Source organism: Hemitrygon akajei, chromosome 16, assembly GCF_048418815.1.
Source record: "Hemitrygon akajei chromosome 16, sHemAka1.3, whole genome shotgun sequence".
Taxonomy (NCBI): Eukaryota; Metazoa; Chordata; class Chondrichthyes; order Myliobatiformes; family Dasyatidae; genus Hemitrygon; species Hemitrygon akajei.
In genome coordinates, this window is record NC_133139.1 from 4,352,718 (window position 1) to 4,370,581 (window position 17,864).

A 17,864-nucleotide genomic window follows, 5' to 3' on the forward strand; every position below is an offset into this window, starting at 1 on the left:
GGGTGAAGAGGCACTGGCTGTCCACTCTGTCTATTCCTCTTAATATCTTGTACACCTTTATCATGTCTCCTCTCAACCTCCTTCTCTCCAAAGAGTAAAGCCCTAGCTCCCTTAATCTCTGATCATAATCCATACTCTCTAAACCAGACAGCATCCTGGTAAATATAGATGTAGACATAGAACCTTGTTTTAGACATATTTAAATGGAAATATTTTGTTTTATTTGCAAAGTAATTGCTACATTCACCCATCTCTCAGATAACCTTGGCATCCTCTCTATCTGTGAATATCTACCAGAACTCAGAATGCATTATATTAATGTCCATCAAGTGGTAATTTTACAGGATAAGTTATCTGTGTAACCTCAATGCAGAGAAGGGACAAACATATCGGATAACTACCACAGATGATCTTACTTACCAATGGTAGATGGGAGTTCCATTTGATCTGCAGGGCAAGAAAGATTGTTATCAACAACACCATTACAGATCATTGTCATGTCTCAGCAAACTGAAATTCCTGTTGAAATCTTAATGTTAATTTGCCTGCCATTCGTGTTCAGCAGTAACATTTAATACAGATTTAGAATTATTGTCTACGGACTCTGCTGTCAGTCATTAGATTGTCTGTTGCTTCAACGCCTCAGTAGAGGTATGAACATTTGGTGGTTGAGCAGCTAAAGGATTGGGGTGGGATTGGAACTTGCACCTGATTCTGGTGCTGCCACTCTGCAGCTAATCCCCTACTATAGACTGAGTGACATAGAAGACAAAGTAGAACATGAAGGAATGTGTGGATAAGTACCAGATACAAGGAGGCTGCCCTTTTCCAGTTCGTATGTCCCAAGTGTAGACACGTCATTGGTCTTCTTTACAACTACTTCATACACACGTTCTCTGATGACGCCTTCAAAATCTGTCTCATTTTTGAACGAACAATTTGCTGTCACTCTGGTGCTGTCATCCATTACCTCCCTGTAGAAAAGAAAATGAAGTTTTTTCAAAGCGATTGGCATATTACCAGAAAGTCAATTTTGAGTTTCTATGTCCGAATAAAATTTCTTTTCTGGTCTAACATCAGGAGTTGAATTAACATTTGGCATACACTGCAATCAGGACTGCTAATTTCAGGCACTTTATAGTGGTGCAAAATTACTTGTACTTTTTCGTATCTGTGACATTCGATTGTCTAATTATTCTTGCAGCATGACGCAAACAGAATGATTTTAGTAAGTGATCTTGATGAAGAGTTCCCATTTGTTACCTGAATGTGTAGAAGACGCAATTCAGGAATGTTGCATTGATGCTGCTGTTCAGGAACAGTTCTGTGAGCTGTACGGGAGAGAAACAATTGTTTACAATGTTCGATGCATTGGAATTGATGGACTGAAATGTGAACAGCTGCATAACTGATCGAATCTCTCACCTCAGCTGTAATCAGTTTGGCTTGTTCTGTTGAGTTTGATTGAATTTCCTGATAGCTCGGCTTTCTGACGTTGAATGACACGTAATATTGAATGGGATGTGTTTCCTCTTCTGGAACTGTGGAACAAAAGGGCACAATTTATTTGTGGTGGCTTTGCTTAATGTTCTCTTATTTCGAAAAATATTTCAAATTGCCGGAATGGTGTAGAGTTTCTACAATGGATCGAGATGGACCAATTTAATACAGGGGATATATTTTCTCCCTTCGTTCATTGTAAATATCCTATTAGATATGGGGAGGAGGATTACTCAATTGTTCCTGTCAGCAGTGAAAGGATCTACATAGTTCATAGAATAGTACCGCACTATACAGGCCCTTTGGCCTACAATGTTGTGCTGACCCTCAAACCCTGCCTCCCATACAACCCCCCACCTTAAATTACTCCATATACCTGTCCAGTAGTCTCCTAAAGTTCACTAGTGTATCTGCCTCCAACACTGACTCAGACAGTGCATTCCATGCACCAACCACTCTCTGAGTGAAACACTTTCCTCTAATATCCCCCTTGAACTTCCCTCCCCTTACCTTAAAGCCATATCCTCTTGTACCGAGCAGTGGTGCCCTGGGTGAAGAGGCACTGGCTGTCCACTCTGTCTATTCCTCTTAATATCTTGTACACCTTTATCATGTCTCCTCTCAACCTCCTTCTCTCCAAAGAGTAAAGCCCTAGCTCCCTTAATCTCTGATCATAATCCATACTCTCTAAACCAGACAGCATCCTGGTAAATATAGATGTAGACATAGAACCTTGTTTTAGACATATTTAAATGGAAATATTTTGTTTTATTTGCAAAGTAATTGCTTCATTCACCCATCTCTCAGATAACCTTGGCATCCTCTCTATCTGTGAATATCTACCAGAACTCAGAATGCATTATATTAATGTCCATCAAGTGGTAATTTTTCAGGATAAGTTATCTGTGTAACCTCAATGCAGAGAAGGGACAAACATATCGGATAACTACCACAGATGATCTTACTTACCAATGGTAGATGGGAGCTCCAGTTGATCTGCAGGGTAAGAAAGATTGTTATCAACAACACCATTACAGATCGTTGTCATGTCTCAGCAAACTGAAATTCCTGTTGAAATCTTAATCTTAATTTGCCTGCCATTCGTGTTCAGCAGTAACATTTAATACAGATTTAGTATTATTCTCTATGGACTCTTCTCTCAGTCATTAGATTGTCTGTTGCTTCAACGCCTCAGTTGAGGTATGAACATTTGGTGGTTGAGCAGCTAAAGGATTGTCGTGGGATTGGAACTTGCACCTGATTCTGGTGCTGCCACCTCTGCAGGTAATCCCCTACTATAGACTGAGTGACATAGAAGACAAAGTAGAACATGAAGGAATGTGTGGATAAGTACCAGATACAAGGAGGCTGCCCTTTTCCAGTTCGTATGTCCCAAGTGCAGACACGTCATTGGTCTTCTTTACAACTACTTCATACACACGTTCTCTGATGACGCCTTCAAAATCTGTCTCATTTTTAAACGAACAATTTGCTGTCACTCTGGTGCTGTCATCCATTACCTCCCTGTAGAAAAGAAAATGAAGTTTTTTCAAAGCGATTGGCATATTACCAGAAAGTCAATTTTGAGTTTCTATGTCCGAATAAAATTTCTTTTCTGGTCTAACATCAGGAGTTGAATTAACATTTGGCATACACTGCAATCAGGACTGCTAATTTCAGGCACTTTATAGTGGTGCAAAATTACTTGTACTTTTTGGTCTCTGTGAAATTCAATTGTCTAATTATTCTTGCAGCATGACGCAAACAGAATGATTTTAGTAAGTGATCTTGATGAAGAGTTCCCATTTGTTACCTGAATGTGTAGAAGACGCAATTCAGGAATGTTGCATTGATGCTGCTGTTCAGGAACAGTTCTGTGAGCTGTACGGGAGAGAAACAATTGTTTACAATGTTCGATGCATTGGAATTGATGGACTGAAATGTGAACAGCTGCATAACTGATCGAATCTCTCACCTCAGCTGTAATCAGTTTGGCTTGTTCTGTTGAGTTTGATTGAATTTCCTGATAGCTCGGCTTTCTGACGTTGAATGACACGTAATATTGAATGGGATGTGTTTCCTCTTCTGGAACTGTGGAACAAAAGGGCACAATTTATTTGTGGTGGCTTTGCTTAATGTTCTCTTATTTCGAAAAATATTTCAAATTGCCGGAATGGTGTAGAGTTTCTACAATGGATCGAGATGGACCAATGTAATACAGGGGATATATTTTCTCCCTTCGTTCATTGTAAATATCCTATTAGATATGGGGAGGAGTATTACTCAATTGTTCCTGTCAGCAGTGAAAGGATCTACATAGTTCATAGAATAGTACCGCACTATACAGGCCCTTTGGCCTACAATGTTGTGCTGACCCTCAAACCCTGCCTCCCATACAACCCCCCACCTTAAATTACTCCATATACCTGTCCAGTAGTCTCCTAAAGTTCACTAGTGTATCTGCCTCCAACACTGACTCAGACAGTGCATTCCATGCACCAACCACTCTCTGAGTGAAACACTTTCCTCTAATATCCCCCTTGAACTTCCCTCCCCTTACCTTAAAGCCATATCCTCTTGTACCGAGCAGTGGTGCCCTGGGTGAAGAGTCACTGGCTGTCCACTCTGTCTATTCCTCTTAATATCTTGTACACCTTTATCATGTCTCCTCTCAACCTCCTTCTCTCCAAAGAGTAAAGCCCTAGCTCCCTTAATCTCTGATCATAATCCATACTCTCTAAACCAGACAGCATCCTGGTAAATATAGATGTAGACATAGAACCTTGTTTTAGACATATTTAAATGGAAATATTTTGTTTTATTTGCAAAGTAATTGCTTTATTCACCCATCTCTCAGATAACCTTGGCATCCTCTCTATCTGTGAATATCTACCAGAACTCAGAATGCATTATATTAATGTCCATCAAGTGGTAATTTTACAGGATAAGTTATCTGTGTAACCTCAATGCAGAGAAGGGACAAACATATCGGATAACTACCACAGATGATCTTACTTACCAATGGTAGATGGGAGCTCCAGTTGATCTGCAGGGTAAGAAAGATTGTTATCAACAACACCATTACAGATCGTTGTCATGTCTCAGCAAACTGAAATTCCTGTTGAAATCTTAATCTTAATTTGCCTGCCATTCGTGTTCAGCAGTAACATTTAATACAGATTTAGTATTATTCTCTATGGACTCTTCTCTCAGTCATTAGATTGTCTGTTGCTTCAACGCCTCAGTTGAGGTATGAACATTCGGTGGTTGAGCAGCTAAAGGATTGTCGTGGGATTGGAACTTGCACCTGATTCTGGTGCTGCCACCTCTGCAGGTAATCCCCTACTATAGACTGAGTGACATAGAAGACAAAGTAGAACATGAAGGAATGTGTGGATAAGTACCAGATACAAGGAGGCTGCCCTTTTCCAGTTCGTATGTCCCAAGTGCAGACACGTCATTGGTCTTCTTTACAACTACTTCATACACACGTTCTCTGATGACGCCTTCAAAATCTGTCTCATTTTTAAACGAACAATTTGCTGTCACTCTGGTGCTGTCATCCATTACCTCCCTGTAGAAAAGAAAATGAAGTTTTTTCAAAGCGATTGGCATATTACCAGAAAGTCAATTTTGAGTTTCTATGTCCGAATAAAATTTCTTTTCTGGTCTAACATCAGGAGTTGAATTAACATTTGGCATACACTGCAATCAGGACTGCTAATTTCAGGCACTTTATAGTGGTGCAAAATTACTTGTACTTTTTGGAATCTGTGAAATTCGATTGTCTAATTATTCTTGCAGCATGACGCAAACAGAATGATTTTAGTAAGTGATCTTGATGAAGAGTTCCCATTTGTTACCTGAATGTGTAGAAGACGCAATTCAGGAATGTTGCATTGATGCTGCTGTTCAGGAACAGTTCTGTGAGCTGTACGGGAGAGAAACAATTGTTTACAATGTTCGATGCATTGGAATTGATGGACTGAAATGTGAACAGCTGCATAACTGATCGAATCTCTCACCTCAGCTGTAATCAGTTTGGCTTGTTCTGTTGAGTTTGATTGAATTTCCTGATAGCTCGGCTTTCTGACGTTGAATGACACGTAATATTGAATGGGATGTGTTTCCTCTTCTGGAACTGTGGAACAAAAGGGCACAATTTATTTGTGGTGGCTTTGCTTAATGTTCTCTTATTTCGAAAAATATTTCAAATTGCCGGAATGGTGTAGAGTTTCTACAATGGATCGAGATGGACCAATTTAATACAGGGGATATATTTTCTCCCTTCGTTCATTGTAAATATCCTATTAGATATGGGGAGGAGGATTACTCAATTGTTCCTGTCAGCAGTGAAAGGATCTACATAGTTCATAGAATAGTACCGCACTATACAGGCCCTTTGGCCTACAATGTTGTGCTGACCCTCAAACCCTGCCTCCCATACAACCCCCCACCTTAAATTACTCCATATACCTGTCCAGTAGTCTCCTAAAGTTCACTAGTGTATCTGCCTCCAACACTGACTCAGACAGTGCATTCCATGCACCAACCACTCTCTGAGTGAAACACTTTCCTCTAATATCCCCCTTGAACTTCCCTCCCCTTACCTTAAAGCCATATCCTCTTGTACCGAGCAGTGGTGCCCTGGGTGAAGAGTCACTGGCTGTCCACTCTGTCTATTCCTCTTAATATCTTGTACACCTTTATCATGTCTCCTCTCAACCTCCTTCTCTCCAAAGAGTAAAGCCCTAGCTCCCTTAATCTCTGATCATAATCCATACTCTCTAAACCAGACAGCATCCTGGTAAATATAGATGTAGACATAGAACCTTGTTTTAGACATATTTAAATGGAAATATTTTGTTTTATTTGCAAAGTAATTGCTTCATTCACCCATCTCTCAGATAACCTTGGCATCCTCTCTATCTGTGAATATCTACCAGAACTCAGAATGCATTATATTAATGTCCATCAAGTGGTAATTTTACAGGATAAGTTATCTGTGTAACCTCAATGCAGAGAAGGGACAAACATATCGGATAACTACCACAGATGATCTTACTTACCAATGGTAGATGGGAGCTCCAGTTGATCTGCAGGGTAAGAAAGATTGTTATCAACAACACCATTACAGATCGTTGTCATGTCTCAGCAAACTGAAATTCCTGTTGAAATCTTAATCTTAATTTGCCTGCCATTCGTGTTCAGCAGTAACATTTAATACAGATTTAGTATTATTCTCTATGGACTCTTCTCTCAGTCATTAGATTGTCTGTTGCTTCAACGCCTCAGTTGAGGTATGAACATTCGGTGGTTGAGCAGCTAAAGGATTGTCGTGGGATTGGAACTTGCACCTGATTCTGGTGCTGCCACCTCTGCAGGTAATCCCCTACTATAGACTGAGTGACATAGAAGACAAAGTAGAACATGAAGGAATGTGTGGATAAGTACCAGATACAAGGAGGCTGCCCTTTTCCAGTTCGTATGTCCCAAGTGCAGACACGTCATTGGTCTTCTTTACAACTACTTCATACACACGTTCTCTGATGACGCCTTCAAAATCTGTCTCATTTTTAAACGAACAATTTGCTGTCACTCTGGTGCTGTCATCCATTACCTCCCTGTAGAAAAGAAAATGAAGTTTTTTCAAAGCGATTGGCATATTACCAGAAAGTCAATTTTGAGTTTTTATGTCCGAATAAAATTTCTTTTCTGGTCTAACATCAGGAGTTGAATTAACATTTGGCATACACTGCAATCAGGACTGCTAATTTCAGGCACTTTATAGTGGTGCAAAATTACTTGTACTTTTTGGAATCTGTGAAATTCGATTGTCTAATTATTCTTGCAGCATGACGCAAACAGAATGATTTTAGTAAGTGATCTTGATGAAGAGTTCCCATTTGTTACCTGAATGTGTAGAAGACGCAATTCAGGAATGTTGCATTGATGCTGCTGTTCAGGAACAGTTCTGTGAGCTGTACGGGAGAGAAACAATTGTTTACAATGTTCGATGCATTGGAATTGATGGACTGAAATGTGAACAGCTGCATAACTGATCGAATCTCTCACCTCAGCTGTAATCAGTTTGGCTTGTTCTGTTGAGTTTGATTGAATTTCCTGATAGCTCGGCTTTCTGACGTTGAATGACACGTAATATTGAATGGGATGTGTTTCCTCTTCTGGAACTGTGGAACAAAAGGGCACAATTTATTTGTGGTGGCTTTGCTTAATGTTCTCTTATTTCGAAAAATATTTCAAATTGCCGGAATGGTGTAGAGTTTCTACAATGGATCGAGATGGACCAATGTAATACAGGGGATATATTTTCTCCCTTCGTTCATTGTAAATATCCTACTAGATATGGGGAGGAGTATTACTCAATTGTTCCTGTCAGCAGTGAAAGGATCTACATAGTTCATAGAATAGTACCGCACTATACAGGCCCTTTGGCCTACAATGTTGTGCTGACCCTCAAACCCTGCCTCCCATACAACCCCCCACCTTAAATTACTCCATATACCTGTCCAGTAGTCTCCTAAAGTTCACTAGTGTATCTGCCTCCAACACTGACTCAGACAGTGCATTCCATGCACCAACCACTCTCTGAGTGAAACACTTTCCTCTAATATCCCCCTTGAACTTCCCTCCCCTTACCTTAAAGCCATATCCTCTTGTACCGAGCAGTGGTGCCCTGGGTGAAGAGGCACTGGCTGTCCACTCTGTCTATTCCTCTTAATATCTTGTACACCTTTATCATGTCTCCTCTCAACCTCCTTCTCTCCAAAGAGTAAAGCCCTAGCTCCCTTAATCTCTGATCATAATCCATACTCTCTAAACCAGACAGCATCCTGGTAAATATAGATGTAGACATAGAAACTTCCTTTAGACATATTTAAATGGAAATATTTTGTTTTATCGGCAAAGTAATTGCTTCATTCACCCATCTCTCAGATAACCTTGGCATCCTCTCTATCTGTGAATATCTACCAGAACTCAGAATGCATTATATTAATGTCCATCAAGTGGTAATTTTACAGGATAAGTTATCTGTGTAACCTCAATGCAGAGAAGGGACAAACATATCGGATAACTACCACAGATGATCTTACTTACCAATGGTAGATGGGAGCTCCAGTTGATCTGCAGGGTAAGAAAGATTGTTATCAACAACACCATTACAGATCGTTGTCATGTCTCAGCAAACTGAAATTCCTGTTGAAATCTTAATCTTAATTTGCCTGCCATTCGTGTTCAGCAGTAACATTTAATACAGATTTAGTATTATTCTCTATGGACTCTTCTCTCAGTCATTAGATTGTCTGTTGCTTCAACGCCTCAGTTGAGGTATGAACATTCGGTGGTTGAGCAGCTAAAGGATTGTCGTGGGATTGGAACTTGCACCTGATTCTGGTGCTGCCACCTCTGCAGGTAATCCCCTACTATAGACTGAGTGACATAGAAGACAAAGTAGAACATGAAGGAATGTGTGGATAAGTACCAGATACAAGGAGGCTGCCCTTTTCCAGTTCGTATGTCCCAAGTGCAGACACGTCATTGGTCTTCTTTACAACTACTTCATACACACGTTCTCTGATGACGCCTTCAAAATCTGTCTCATTTTTAAACGAACAATTTGCTGTCACTCTGGTGCTGTCATCCATTACCTCCCTGTAGAAAAGAAAATGAAGTTTTTTCAAAGCGATTGGCATATTACCAGAAAGTCAATTTTGAGTTTCTATGTCCGAATAAAATTTCTTTTCTGGTCTAACATCAGGAGTTGAATTAACATTTGGCATACACTGCAATCAGGACTGCTAATTTCAGGCACTTTATAGTGGTGCAAAATTACTTGTACTTTTTGGAATCTGTGAAATTCGATTGTCTAATTATTCTTGCAGCATGACGCAAACAGAATGATTTTAGTAAGTGATCTTGATGAAGAGTTCCCATTTGTTACCTGAATGTGTAGAAGACGCAATTCAGGAATGTTGCATTGATGCTGCTGTTCAGGAACAGTTCTGTGAGCTGTACGGGAGAGAAACAATTGTTTACAATGTTCGATGCATTGGAATTGATGGACTGAAATGTGAACAGCTGCATAACTGATCGAATCTCTCACCTCAGCTGTAATCAGTTTGGCTTGTTCTGTTGAGTTTGATTGAATTTCCTGATAGCTCGGCTTTCTGACGTTGAATGACACGTAATATTGAATGGGATGTGTTTCCTCTTCTGGAACTGTGGAACAAAAGGGCACAATTTATTTGTGGTGGCTTTGCTTAATGTTCTCTTATTTCGAAAAATATTTCAAATTGCCGGAATGGTGTAGAGTTTCTACAATGGATCGAGATGGACCAATGTAATACAGGGGATATATTTTCTCCCTTCGTTCATTGTAAATATCCTACTAGATATGGGGAGGAGTATTACTCAATTGTTCCTGTCAGCAGTGAAAGGATCTACATAGTTCATAGAATAGTACCGCACTATACAGGCCCTTTGGCCTACAATGTTGTGCTGACCCTCAAACCCTGCCTCCCATACAACCCCCCACCTTAAATTACTCCATATACCTGTCCAGTAGTCTCCTAAAGTTCACTAGTGTATCTGCCTCCAACACTGACTCAGACAGTGCATTCCATGCACCAACCACTCTCTGAGTGAAACACTTTCCTCTAATATCCCCCTTGAACTTCCCTCCCCTTACCTTAAAGCCATATCCTCTTGTACCGAGCAGTGGTGCCCTGGGTGAAGAGTCACTGGCTGTCCACTCTGTCTATTCCTCTTAATATCTTGTACACCTTTATCATGTCTCCTCTCAACCTCCTTCTCTCCAAAGAGTAAAGCCCTAGCTCCCTTAATCTCTGATCATAATCCATACTCTCTAAACCAGACAGCATCCTGGTAAATATAGATGTAGACATAGAACCTTGTTTTAGACATATTTAAATGGAAATATTTTGTTTTATTTGCAAAGTAATTGCTTCATTCACCCATCTCTCAGATAACCTTGGCATCCTCTCTATCTGTGAATATCTACCAGAACTCAGAATGCATTATATTAATGTCCATCAAGTGGTAATTTTACAGGATAAGTTATCTGTGTAACCTCAATGCAGAGAAGGGACAAACATATCGGATAACTACCACAGATGATCTTACTTACCAATGGTAGATGGGAGCTCCAGTTGATCTGCAGGGTAAGAAAGATTGTTATCAACAACACCATTACAGATCGTTGTCATGTCTCAGCAAACTGAAATTCCTGTTGAAATCTTAATCTTAATTTGCCTGCCATTCGTGTTCAGCAGTAACATTTAATACAGATTTAGTATTATTCTCTATGGACTCTTCTCTCAGTCATTAGATTGTCTGTTGCTTCAATGCCTCAGTTGAGGTATGAACATTCGGTGGTTGAGCAGCTAAAGGATTGTCGTGGGATTGGAACTTGCACCTGATTCTGGTGCTGCCACCTCTGCAGGTAATCCCCTACTATAGACTGAGTGACATAGAAGACAAAGTAGAACATGAAGGAATGTGTGGATAAGTACCAGATACAAGGAGGCTGCCCTTTTCCAGTTCGTATGTCCCAAGTGCAGACACGTCATTGGTCTTCTTTACAACTACTTCATACACACGTTCTCTGATGACGCCTTCAAAATCTGTCTCATTTTTAAACGAACAATTTGCTGTCACTCTGGTGCTGTCATCCATTACCTCCCTGTAGAAAAGAAAATGAAGTTTTTTCAAAGCGATTGGCATATTACCAGAAAGTCAATTTTGAGTTTCTATGTCCGAATAAAATTTCTTTTCTGGTCTAACATCAGGAGTTGAATTAACATTTGGCATACACTGCAATCAGGACTGCTAATTTCAGGCACTTTATAGTGGTGCAAAATTACTTGTACTTTTTGGAATCTGTGAAATTCGATTGTCTAATTATTCTTGCAGCATGACGCAAACAGAATGATTTTAGTAAGTGATCTTGATGAAGAGTTCCCATTTGTTACCTGAATGTGTAGAAGACGCAATTCAGGAATGTTGCATTGATGCTGCTGTTCAGGAACAGTTCTGTGAGCTGTACGGGAGAGAAACAATTGTTTACAATGTTCGATGCATTGGAATTGATGGACTGAAATGTGAACAGCTGCATAACTGATCGAATCTCTCACCTCAGCTGTAATCAGTTTGGCTTGTTCTGTTGAGTTTGATTGAATTTCCTGATAGCTCGGCTTTCTGACGTTGAATGACACGTAATATTGAATGGGATGTGTTTCCTCTTCTGGAACTGTGGAACAAAAGGGCACAATTTATTTGTGGTGGCTTTGCTTAATGTTCTCTTATTTCGAAAAATATTTCAAATTGCCGGAATGGTGTAAAGTTTCTACAATGGATCGAGATGGACCAATGTAATACAGGGGATATATTTTCTCCCTTCGTTCATTGTAAATATCCTATTAGATATGGGGAGGAGTATTACTCAATTGTTCCTGTCAGCAGTGAAAGGATCTACATAGTTCATAGAATAGTACCGCACTATACAGGCCCTTTGGCCTACAATGTTGTGCTGACCCTCAAACCCTGCCTCCCATACAACCCCCCACCTTAAATTACTCCATATACCTGTCCAGTAGTCTCCTAAAGTTCACTAGTGTATCTGCCTCCAACACTGACTCAGACAGTGCATTCCATGCACCAACCACTCTCTGAGTGAAACACTTTCCTCTAATATCCCCCTTGAACTTCCCTCCCCTTACCTTAAAGCCATATCCTCTTGTACCGAGCAGTGGTGCCCTGGGTGAAGAGGCACTGGCTGTCCACTCTGTCTATTCCTCTTAATATCTTGTACACCTTTATCATGTCTCCTCTCAACCTCCTTCTCTCCAAAGAGTAAAGCCCTAGCTCCCTTAATCTCTGATCATAATCCATACTCTCTAAACCAGACAGCATCCTGGTAAATATAGATGTAGACATAGAAACTTCCTTTAGACATATTTAAATGGAAATATTTTGTTTTATCGGCAAAGTAATTGCTTCATTCACCCATCTCTCAGATAACCTTGGCATCCTCTCTATCTGTGAATATCTACCAGAACTCAGAATGCATTATATTAATGTCCATCAAGTGGTAATTTTACAGGATAAGTTATCTGTGTAACCTCAATGCAGAGAAGGGACAAACATATCGGATAACTACCACAGATGATCTTACTTACCAATGGTAGATGGGAGCTCCAGTTGATCTGCAGGGTAAGAAAGATTGTTATCAACAACACCATTACAGATCGTTGTCATGTCTCAGCAAACTGAAATTCCTGTTGAAATCTTAATCTTAATTTGCCTGCCATTCGTGTTCAGCAGTAACATTTAATACAGATTTAGTATTATTCTCTATGGACTCTTCTCTCAGTCATTAGATTGTCTGTTGCTTCAACGCCTCAGTTGAGGTATGAACATTCGGTGGTTGAGCAGCTAAAGGATTGTCGTGGGATTGGAACTTGCACCTGATTCTGGTGCTGCCACCTCTGCAGGTAATCCCCTACTATAGACTGAGTGACATAGAAGACAAAGTAGAACATGAAGGAATGTGTGGATAAGTACCAGATACAAGGAGGCTGCCCTTTTCCAGTTCGTATGTCCCAAGTGCAGACACGTCATTGGTCTTCTTTACAACTACTTCATACACACGTTCTCTGATGACGCCTTCAAAATCTGTCTCATTTTTAAACGAACAATTTGCTGTCACTCTGGTGCTGTCATCCATTACCTCCCTGTAGAAAAGAAAATGAAGTTTTTTCAAAGCGATTGGCATATTACCAGAAAGTCAATTTTGAGTTTCTATGTCCGAATAAAATTTCTTTTCTGGTCTAACATCAGGAGTTGAATTAACATTTGGCATACACTGCAATCAGGACTGCTAATTTCAGGCACTTTATAGTGGTGCAAAATTACTTGTACTTTTTGGAATCTGTGAAATTCGATTGTCTAATTATTCTTGCAGCATGACGCAAACAGAATGATTTTAGTAAGTGATCTTGATGAAGAGTTCCCATTTGTTACCTGAATGTGTAGAAGACGCAATTCAGGAATGTTGCATTGATGCTGCTGTTCAGGAACAGTTCTGTGAGCTGTACGGGAGAGAAACAATTGTTTACAATGTTCGATGCATTGGAATTGATGGACTGAAATGTGAACAGCTGCATAACTGATCGAATCTCTCACCTCAGCTGTAATCAGTTTGGCTTGTTCTGTTGAGTTTGATTGAATTTCCTGATAGCTCGGCTTTCTGACGTTGAATGACACGTAATATTGAATGGGATGTGTTTCCTCTTCTGGAACTGTGGAACAAAAGGGCACAATTTATTTGTGGTGGCTTTGCTTAATGTTCTCTTATTTCGAAAAATATTTCAAATTGCCGGAATGGTGTAGAGTTTCTACAATGGATCGAGATGGACCAATGTAATACAGGGGATATATTTTCTCCCTTCGTTCATTGTAAATATCCTACTAGATATGGGGAGGAGTATTACTCAATTGTTCCTGTCAGCAGTGAAAGGATCTACATAGTTCATAGAATAGTACCGCACTATACAGGCCCTTTGGCCTACAATGTTGTGCTGACCCTCAAACCCTGCCTCCCATACAACCCCCCACCTTAAATTACTCCATATACCTGTCCAGTAGTCTCCTAAAGTTCACTAGTGTATCTGCCTCCAACACTGACTCAGACAGTGCATTCCATGCACCAACCACTCTCTGAGTGAAACACTTTCCTCTAATATCCCCCTTGAACTTCCCTCCCCTTACCTTAAAGCCATATCCTCTTGTACCGAGCAGTGGTGCCCTGGGTGAAGAGTCACTGGCTGTCCACTCTGTCTATTCCTCTTAATATCTTGTACACCTTTATCATGTCTCCTCTCAACCTCCTTCTCTCCAAAGAGTAAAGCCCTAGCTCCCTTAATCTCTGATCATAATCCATACTCTCTAAACCAGACAGCATCCTGGTAAATATAGATGTAGACATAGAACCTTGTTTTAGACATATTTAAATGGAAATATTTTGTTTTATTTGCAAAGTAATTGCTTCATTCACCCATCTCTCAGATAACCTTGGCATCCTCTCTATCTGTGAATATCTACCAGAACTCAGAATGCATTATATTAATGTCCATCAAGTGGTAATTTTACAGGATAAGTTATCTGTGTAACCTCAATGCAGAGAAGGGACAAACATATCGGATAACTACCACAGATGATCTTACTTACCAATGGTAGATGGGAGCTCCAGTTGATCTGCAGGGTAAGAAAGATTGTTATCAACAACACCATTACAGATCGTTGTCATGTCTCAGCAAACTGAAATTCCTGTTGAAATCTTAATCTTAATTTGCCTGCCATTCGTGTTCAGCAGTAACATTTAATACAGATTTAGTATTATTCTCTATGGACTCTTCTCTCAGTCATTAGATTGTCTGTTGCTTCAATGCCTCAGTTGAGGTATGAACATTCGGTGGTTGAGCAGCTAAAGGATTGTCGTGGGATTGGAACTTGCACCTGATTCTGGTGCTGCCACCTCTGCAGGTAATCCCCTACTATAGACTGAGTGACATAGAAGACAAAGTAGAACATGAAGGAATGTGTGGATAAGTACCAGATACAAGGAGGCTGCCCTTTTCCAGTTCGTATGTCCCAAGTGCAGACACGTCATTGGTCTTCTTTACAACTACTTCATACACACGTTCTCTGATGACGCCTTCAAAATCTGTCTCATTTTTAAACGAACAATTTGCTGTCACTCTGGTGCTGTCATCCATTACCTCCCTGTAGAAAAGAAAATGAAGTTTTTTCAAAGCGATTGGCATATTACCAGAAAGTCAATTTTGAGTTTCTATGTCCGAATAAAATTTCTTTTCTGGTCTAACATCAGGAGTTGAATTAACATTTGGCATACACTGCAATCAGGACTGCTAATTTCAGGCACTTTATAGTGGTGCAAAATTACTTGTACTTTTTGGAATCTGTGAAATTCGATTGTCTAATTATTCTTGCAGCATGACGCAAACAGAATGATTTTAGTAAGTGATCTTGATGAAGAGTTCCCATTTGTTACCTGAATGTGTAGAAGACGCAATTCAGGAATGTTGCATTGATGCTGCTGTTCAGGAACAGTTCTGTGAGCTGTACGGGAGAGAAACAATTGTTTACAATGTTCGATGCATTGGAATTGATGGACTGAAATGTGAACAGCTGCATAACTGATCGAATCTCTCACCTCAGCTGTAATCAGTTTGGCTTGTTCTGTTGAGTTTGATTGAATTTCCTGATAGCTCGGCTTTCTGACGTTGAATGACACGTAATATTGAATGGGATGTGTTTCCTCTTCTGGAACTGTGGAACAAAAGGGCACAATTTATTTGTGGTGGCTTTGCTTAATGTTCTCTTATTTCGAAAAATATTTCAAATTGCCGGAATGGTGTAAAGTTTCTACAATGGATCGAGATGGACCAATGTAATACAGGGGATATATTTTCTCCCTTCGTTCATTGTAAATATCCTATTAGATATGGGGAGGAGTATTACTCAATTGTTCCTGTCAGCAGTGAAAGGATCTACATAGTTCATAGAATAGTACCGCACTATACAGGCCCTTTGGCCTACAATGTTGTGCTGACCCTCAAACCCTGCCTCCCATACAACCCCCCACCTTAAATTACTCCATATACCTGTCCAGTAGTCTCCTAAAGTTCACTAGTGTATCTGCCTCCAACACTGACTCAGACAGTGCATTCCATGCACCAACAACTCTCTGAGTGAAACACTTTCCTCTAATATCCCCCTTGAACTTCCCTCCCCTTACCTTAAAGCCATATCCTCTTGTACCGAGCAGTGGTGCCCTGGGTGAAGAGGCACTGGCTGTCCACTCTGTCTATTCCTCTTAATATCTTGTACACCTTTATCATGTCTCCTCTCAACCTCCTTCTCTCCAAAGAGTAAAGCCCTAGCTCCCTTAATCTCTGATCATAATCCATACTCTCTAAACCAGACAGCATCCTGGTAAATATAGATGTAGACATAGAAACTTCCTTTAGACATATTTAAATGGAAATATTTTGTTTTATCGGCAAAGTAATTGCTTCATTCACCCATCTCTCAGATAACCTTGGCATCCTCTCTATCTGTGAATATCTACCAGAACTCAGAATGCATTATATTAATGTCCATCAAGTGGTAATTTTACAGGATAAGTTATCTGTGTGACCTAAATGCAGAGAAGGGGCAAACATATCGGATAACTACCACAGATGATCTTACTTACCAATGGTAGATGGGAGCTCCAGTTGATCTGCAGGGTAAGAAAGATTGTTATCAACAACACCATTACAGATCGTTGTCATGTCTCAGCAAACTGAAATTCCTGTTGAAATCTTAATCTTAATTTGCCTGCCATTCGTGTTCAGCAGTAACATTTAATACAGATTTAGTATTATTCTCTATGGACTCTTCTCTCAGTCATTAGATTGTCTGTTGCTTCAATGCCTCAGTTGAGGTATGAACATTCGGTGGTTGAGCAGCTAAAGGATTGTCGTGGGATTGGAACTTGCACCTGATTCTGGTGCTGCCACCTCTGCAGGTAATCCCCTACTATAGACTGAGTGACATAGAAGACAAAGTAGAACATGAAGGATTGTGTGGATAAGTACCAGATACAAGGAGGCTGCCCTTTTCCAGTTCGTATGTCCCAAGTGTAGACACGTCATTGGTCTTCTTTACAACTACTTCATACACACGTTCTCTGATGACGCCTTCAAAATCTGTCTCATTTTTAAACGAACAATTTGCTGTCACTCTGGTGCTGTCATCCATTACCTCCCTGTAGAAAAGAAAATGAAGTTTTTTCAAAGCGATTGGCATATTACCAGAAAGTCAATTTTGAGTTTCTATGTCCGAATAAAATTTCTTTTCTGGTCTAACATCAGGAGTTGAATTAACATTTGGCATACACTGCAATCAGGACTGCTAATTTCAGGCACTTTATAGTGGTGCAAAATTACTTGTACTTTTTGGAATCTGTGAAATTCGATTGTCTAATTATTCTTGCAGCATGACGCAAACAGAATGATTTTAGTAAGTGATCTTGATGAAGAGTTCCCATTTGTTACCTGAATGTGTAGAAGACGCAATTCAGGAATGTTGCATTGATGCTGCTGTTCAGGAACAGTTCTGTGAGCTGTACGGGAGAGAAACAATTGTTTACAATGTTCGATGCATTGGAATTGATGGACTGAAATGTGAACAGCTGCATAACTGATCGAATCTCTCACCTCAGCTGTAATCAGTTTGGCTTGTTCTGTTGAGTTTGA

The 17,864-nt window shown here is 40.0% G+C and overlaps 2 protein-coding genes across 5 annotated transcripts in view; both read right to left on the reverse strand.

Annotated features, from left to right (window-relative positions):
- Positions 1 to 17,367, reverse strand: part of LOC140740304 (mucin-16-like) — a 31,612-nt gene extending 14,245 nt beyond the window's left edge. The window contains exons 1-34 of the mRNA XM_073069459.1: positions 17,205 to 17,367; positions 16,820 to 16,846; positions 15,776 to 15,891; positions 15,614 to 15,681; positions 15,155 to 15,324; positions 14,770 to 14,796; positions 13,726 to 13,841; positions 13,564 to 13,631; positions 13,105 to 13,274; positions 12,720 to 12,746; positions 11,676 to 11,791; positions 11,514 to 11,581; positions 11,055 to 11,224; positions 10,670 to 10,696; positions 9,626 to 9,741; positions 9,464 to 9,531; positions 9,005 to 9,174; positions 8,620 to 8,646; positions 7,576 to 7,691; positions 7,414 to 7,481; positions 6,955 to 7,124; positions 6,570 to 6,596; positions 5,526 to 5,641; positions 5,364 to 5,431; positions 4,905 to 5,074; positions 4,520 to 4,546; positions 3,476 to 3,591; positions 3,314 to 3,381; positions 2,855 to 3,024; positions 2,470 to 2,496; positions 1,426 to 1,541; positions 1,264 to 1,331; positions 805 to 974; positions 421 to 447 (exon numbers count right to left, since the gene is read on the reverse strand). Of these exons, the coding sequence (XP_072925560.1) occupies positions 421 to 447; positions 805 to 974; positions 1,264 to 1,331; positions 1,426 to 1,541; positions 2,470 to 2,496; positions 2,855 to 3,024; positions 3,314 to 3,381; positions 3,476 to 3,591; positions 4,520 to 4,546; positions 4,905 to 5,074; positions 5,364 to 5,431; positions 5,526 to 5,641; positions 6,570 to 6,596; positions 6,955 to 7,124; positions 7,414 to 7,481; positions 7,576 to 7,691; positions 8,620 to 8,646; positions 9,005 to 9,174; positions 9,464 to 9,531; positions 9,626 to 9,741; positions 10,670 to 10,696; positions 11,055 to 11,224; positions 11,514 to 11,581; positions 11,676 to 11,791; positions 12,720 to 12,746; positions 13,105 to 13,274; positions 13,564 to 13,631; positions 13,726 to 13,841; positions 14,770 to 14,796; positions 15,155 to 15,324; positions 15,614 to 15,681; positions 15,776 to 15,891; positions 16,820 to 16,846; positions 17,205 to 17,367 (3,238 nt within the window). The remainder of the gene's footprint in view (positions 1 to 420; positions 448 to 804; positions 975 to 1,263; positions 1,332 to 1,425; positions 1,542 to 2,469; positions 2,497 to 2,854; positions 3,025 to 3,313; positions 3,382 to 3,475; positions 3,592 to 4,519; positions 4,547 to 4,904; positions 5,075 to 5,363; positions 5,432 to 5,525; positions 5,642 to 6,569; positions 6,597 to 6,954; positions 7,125 to 7,413; positions 7,482 to 7,575; positions 7,692 to 8,619; positions 8,647 to 9,004; positions 9,175 to 9,463; positions 9,532 to 9,625; positions 9,742 to 10,669; positions 10,697 to 11,054; positions 11,225 to 11,513; positions 11,582 to 11,675; positions 11,792 to 12,719; positions 12,747 to 13,104; positions 13,275 to 13,563; positions 13,632 to 13,725; positions 13,842 to 14,769; positions 14,797 to 15,154; positions 15,325 to 15,613; positions 15,682 to 15,775; positions 15,892 to 16,819; positions 16,847 to 17,204) is intronic.
- The window catches only part of LOC140739707 (mucin-16-like), a 112,658-nt gene that overhangs the window by 52,598 nt on the left and 42,196 nt on the right, over positions 1 to 17,864 (reverse strand). The window lies entirely within an intron of this gene.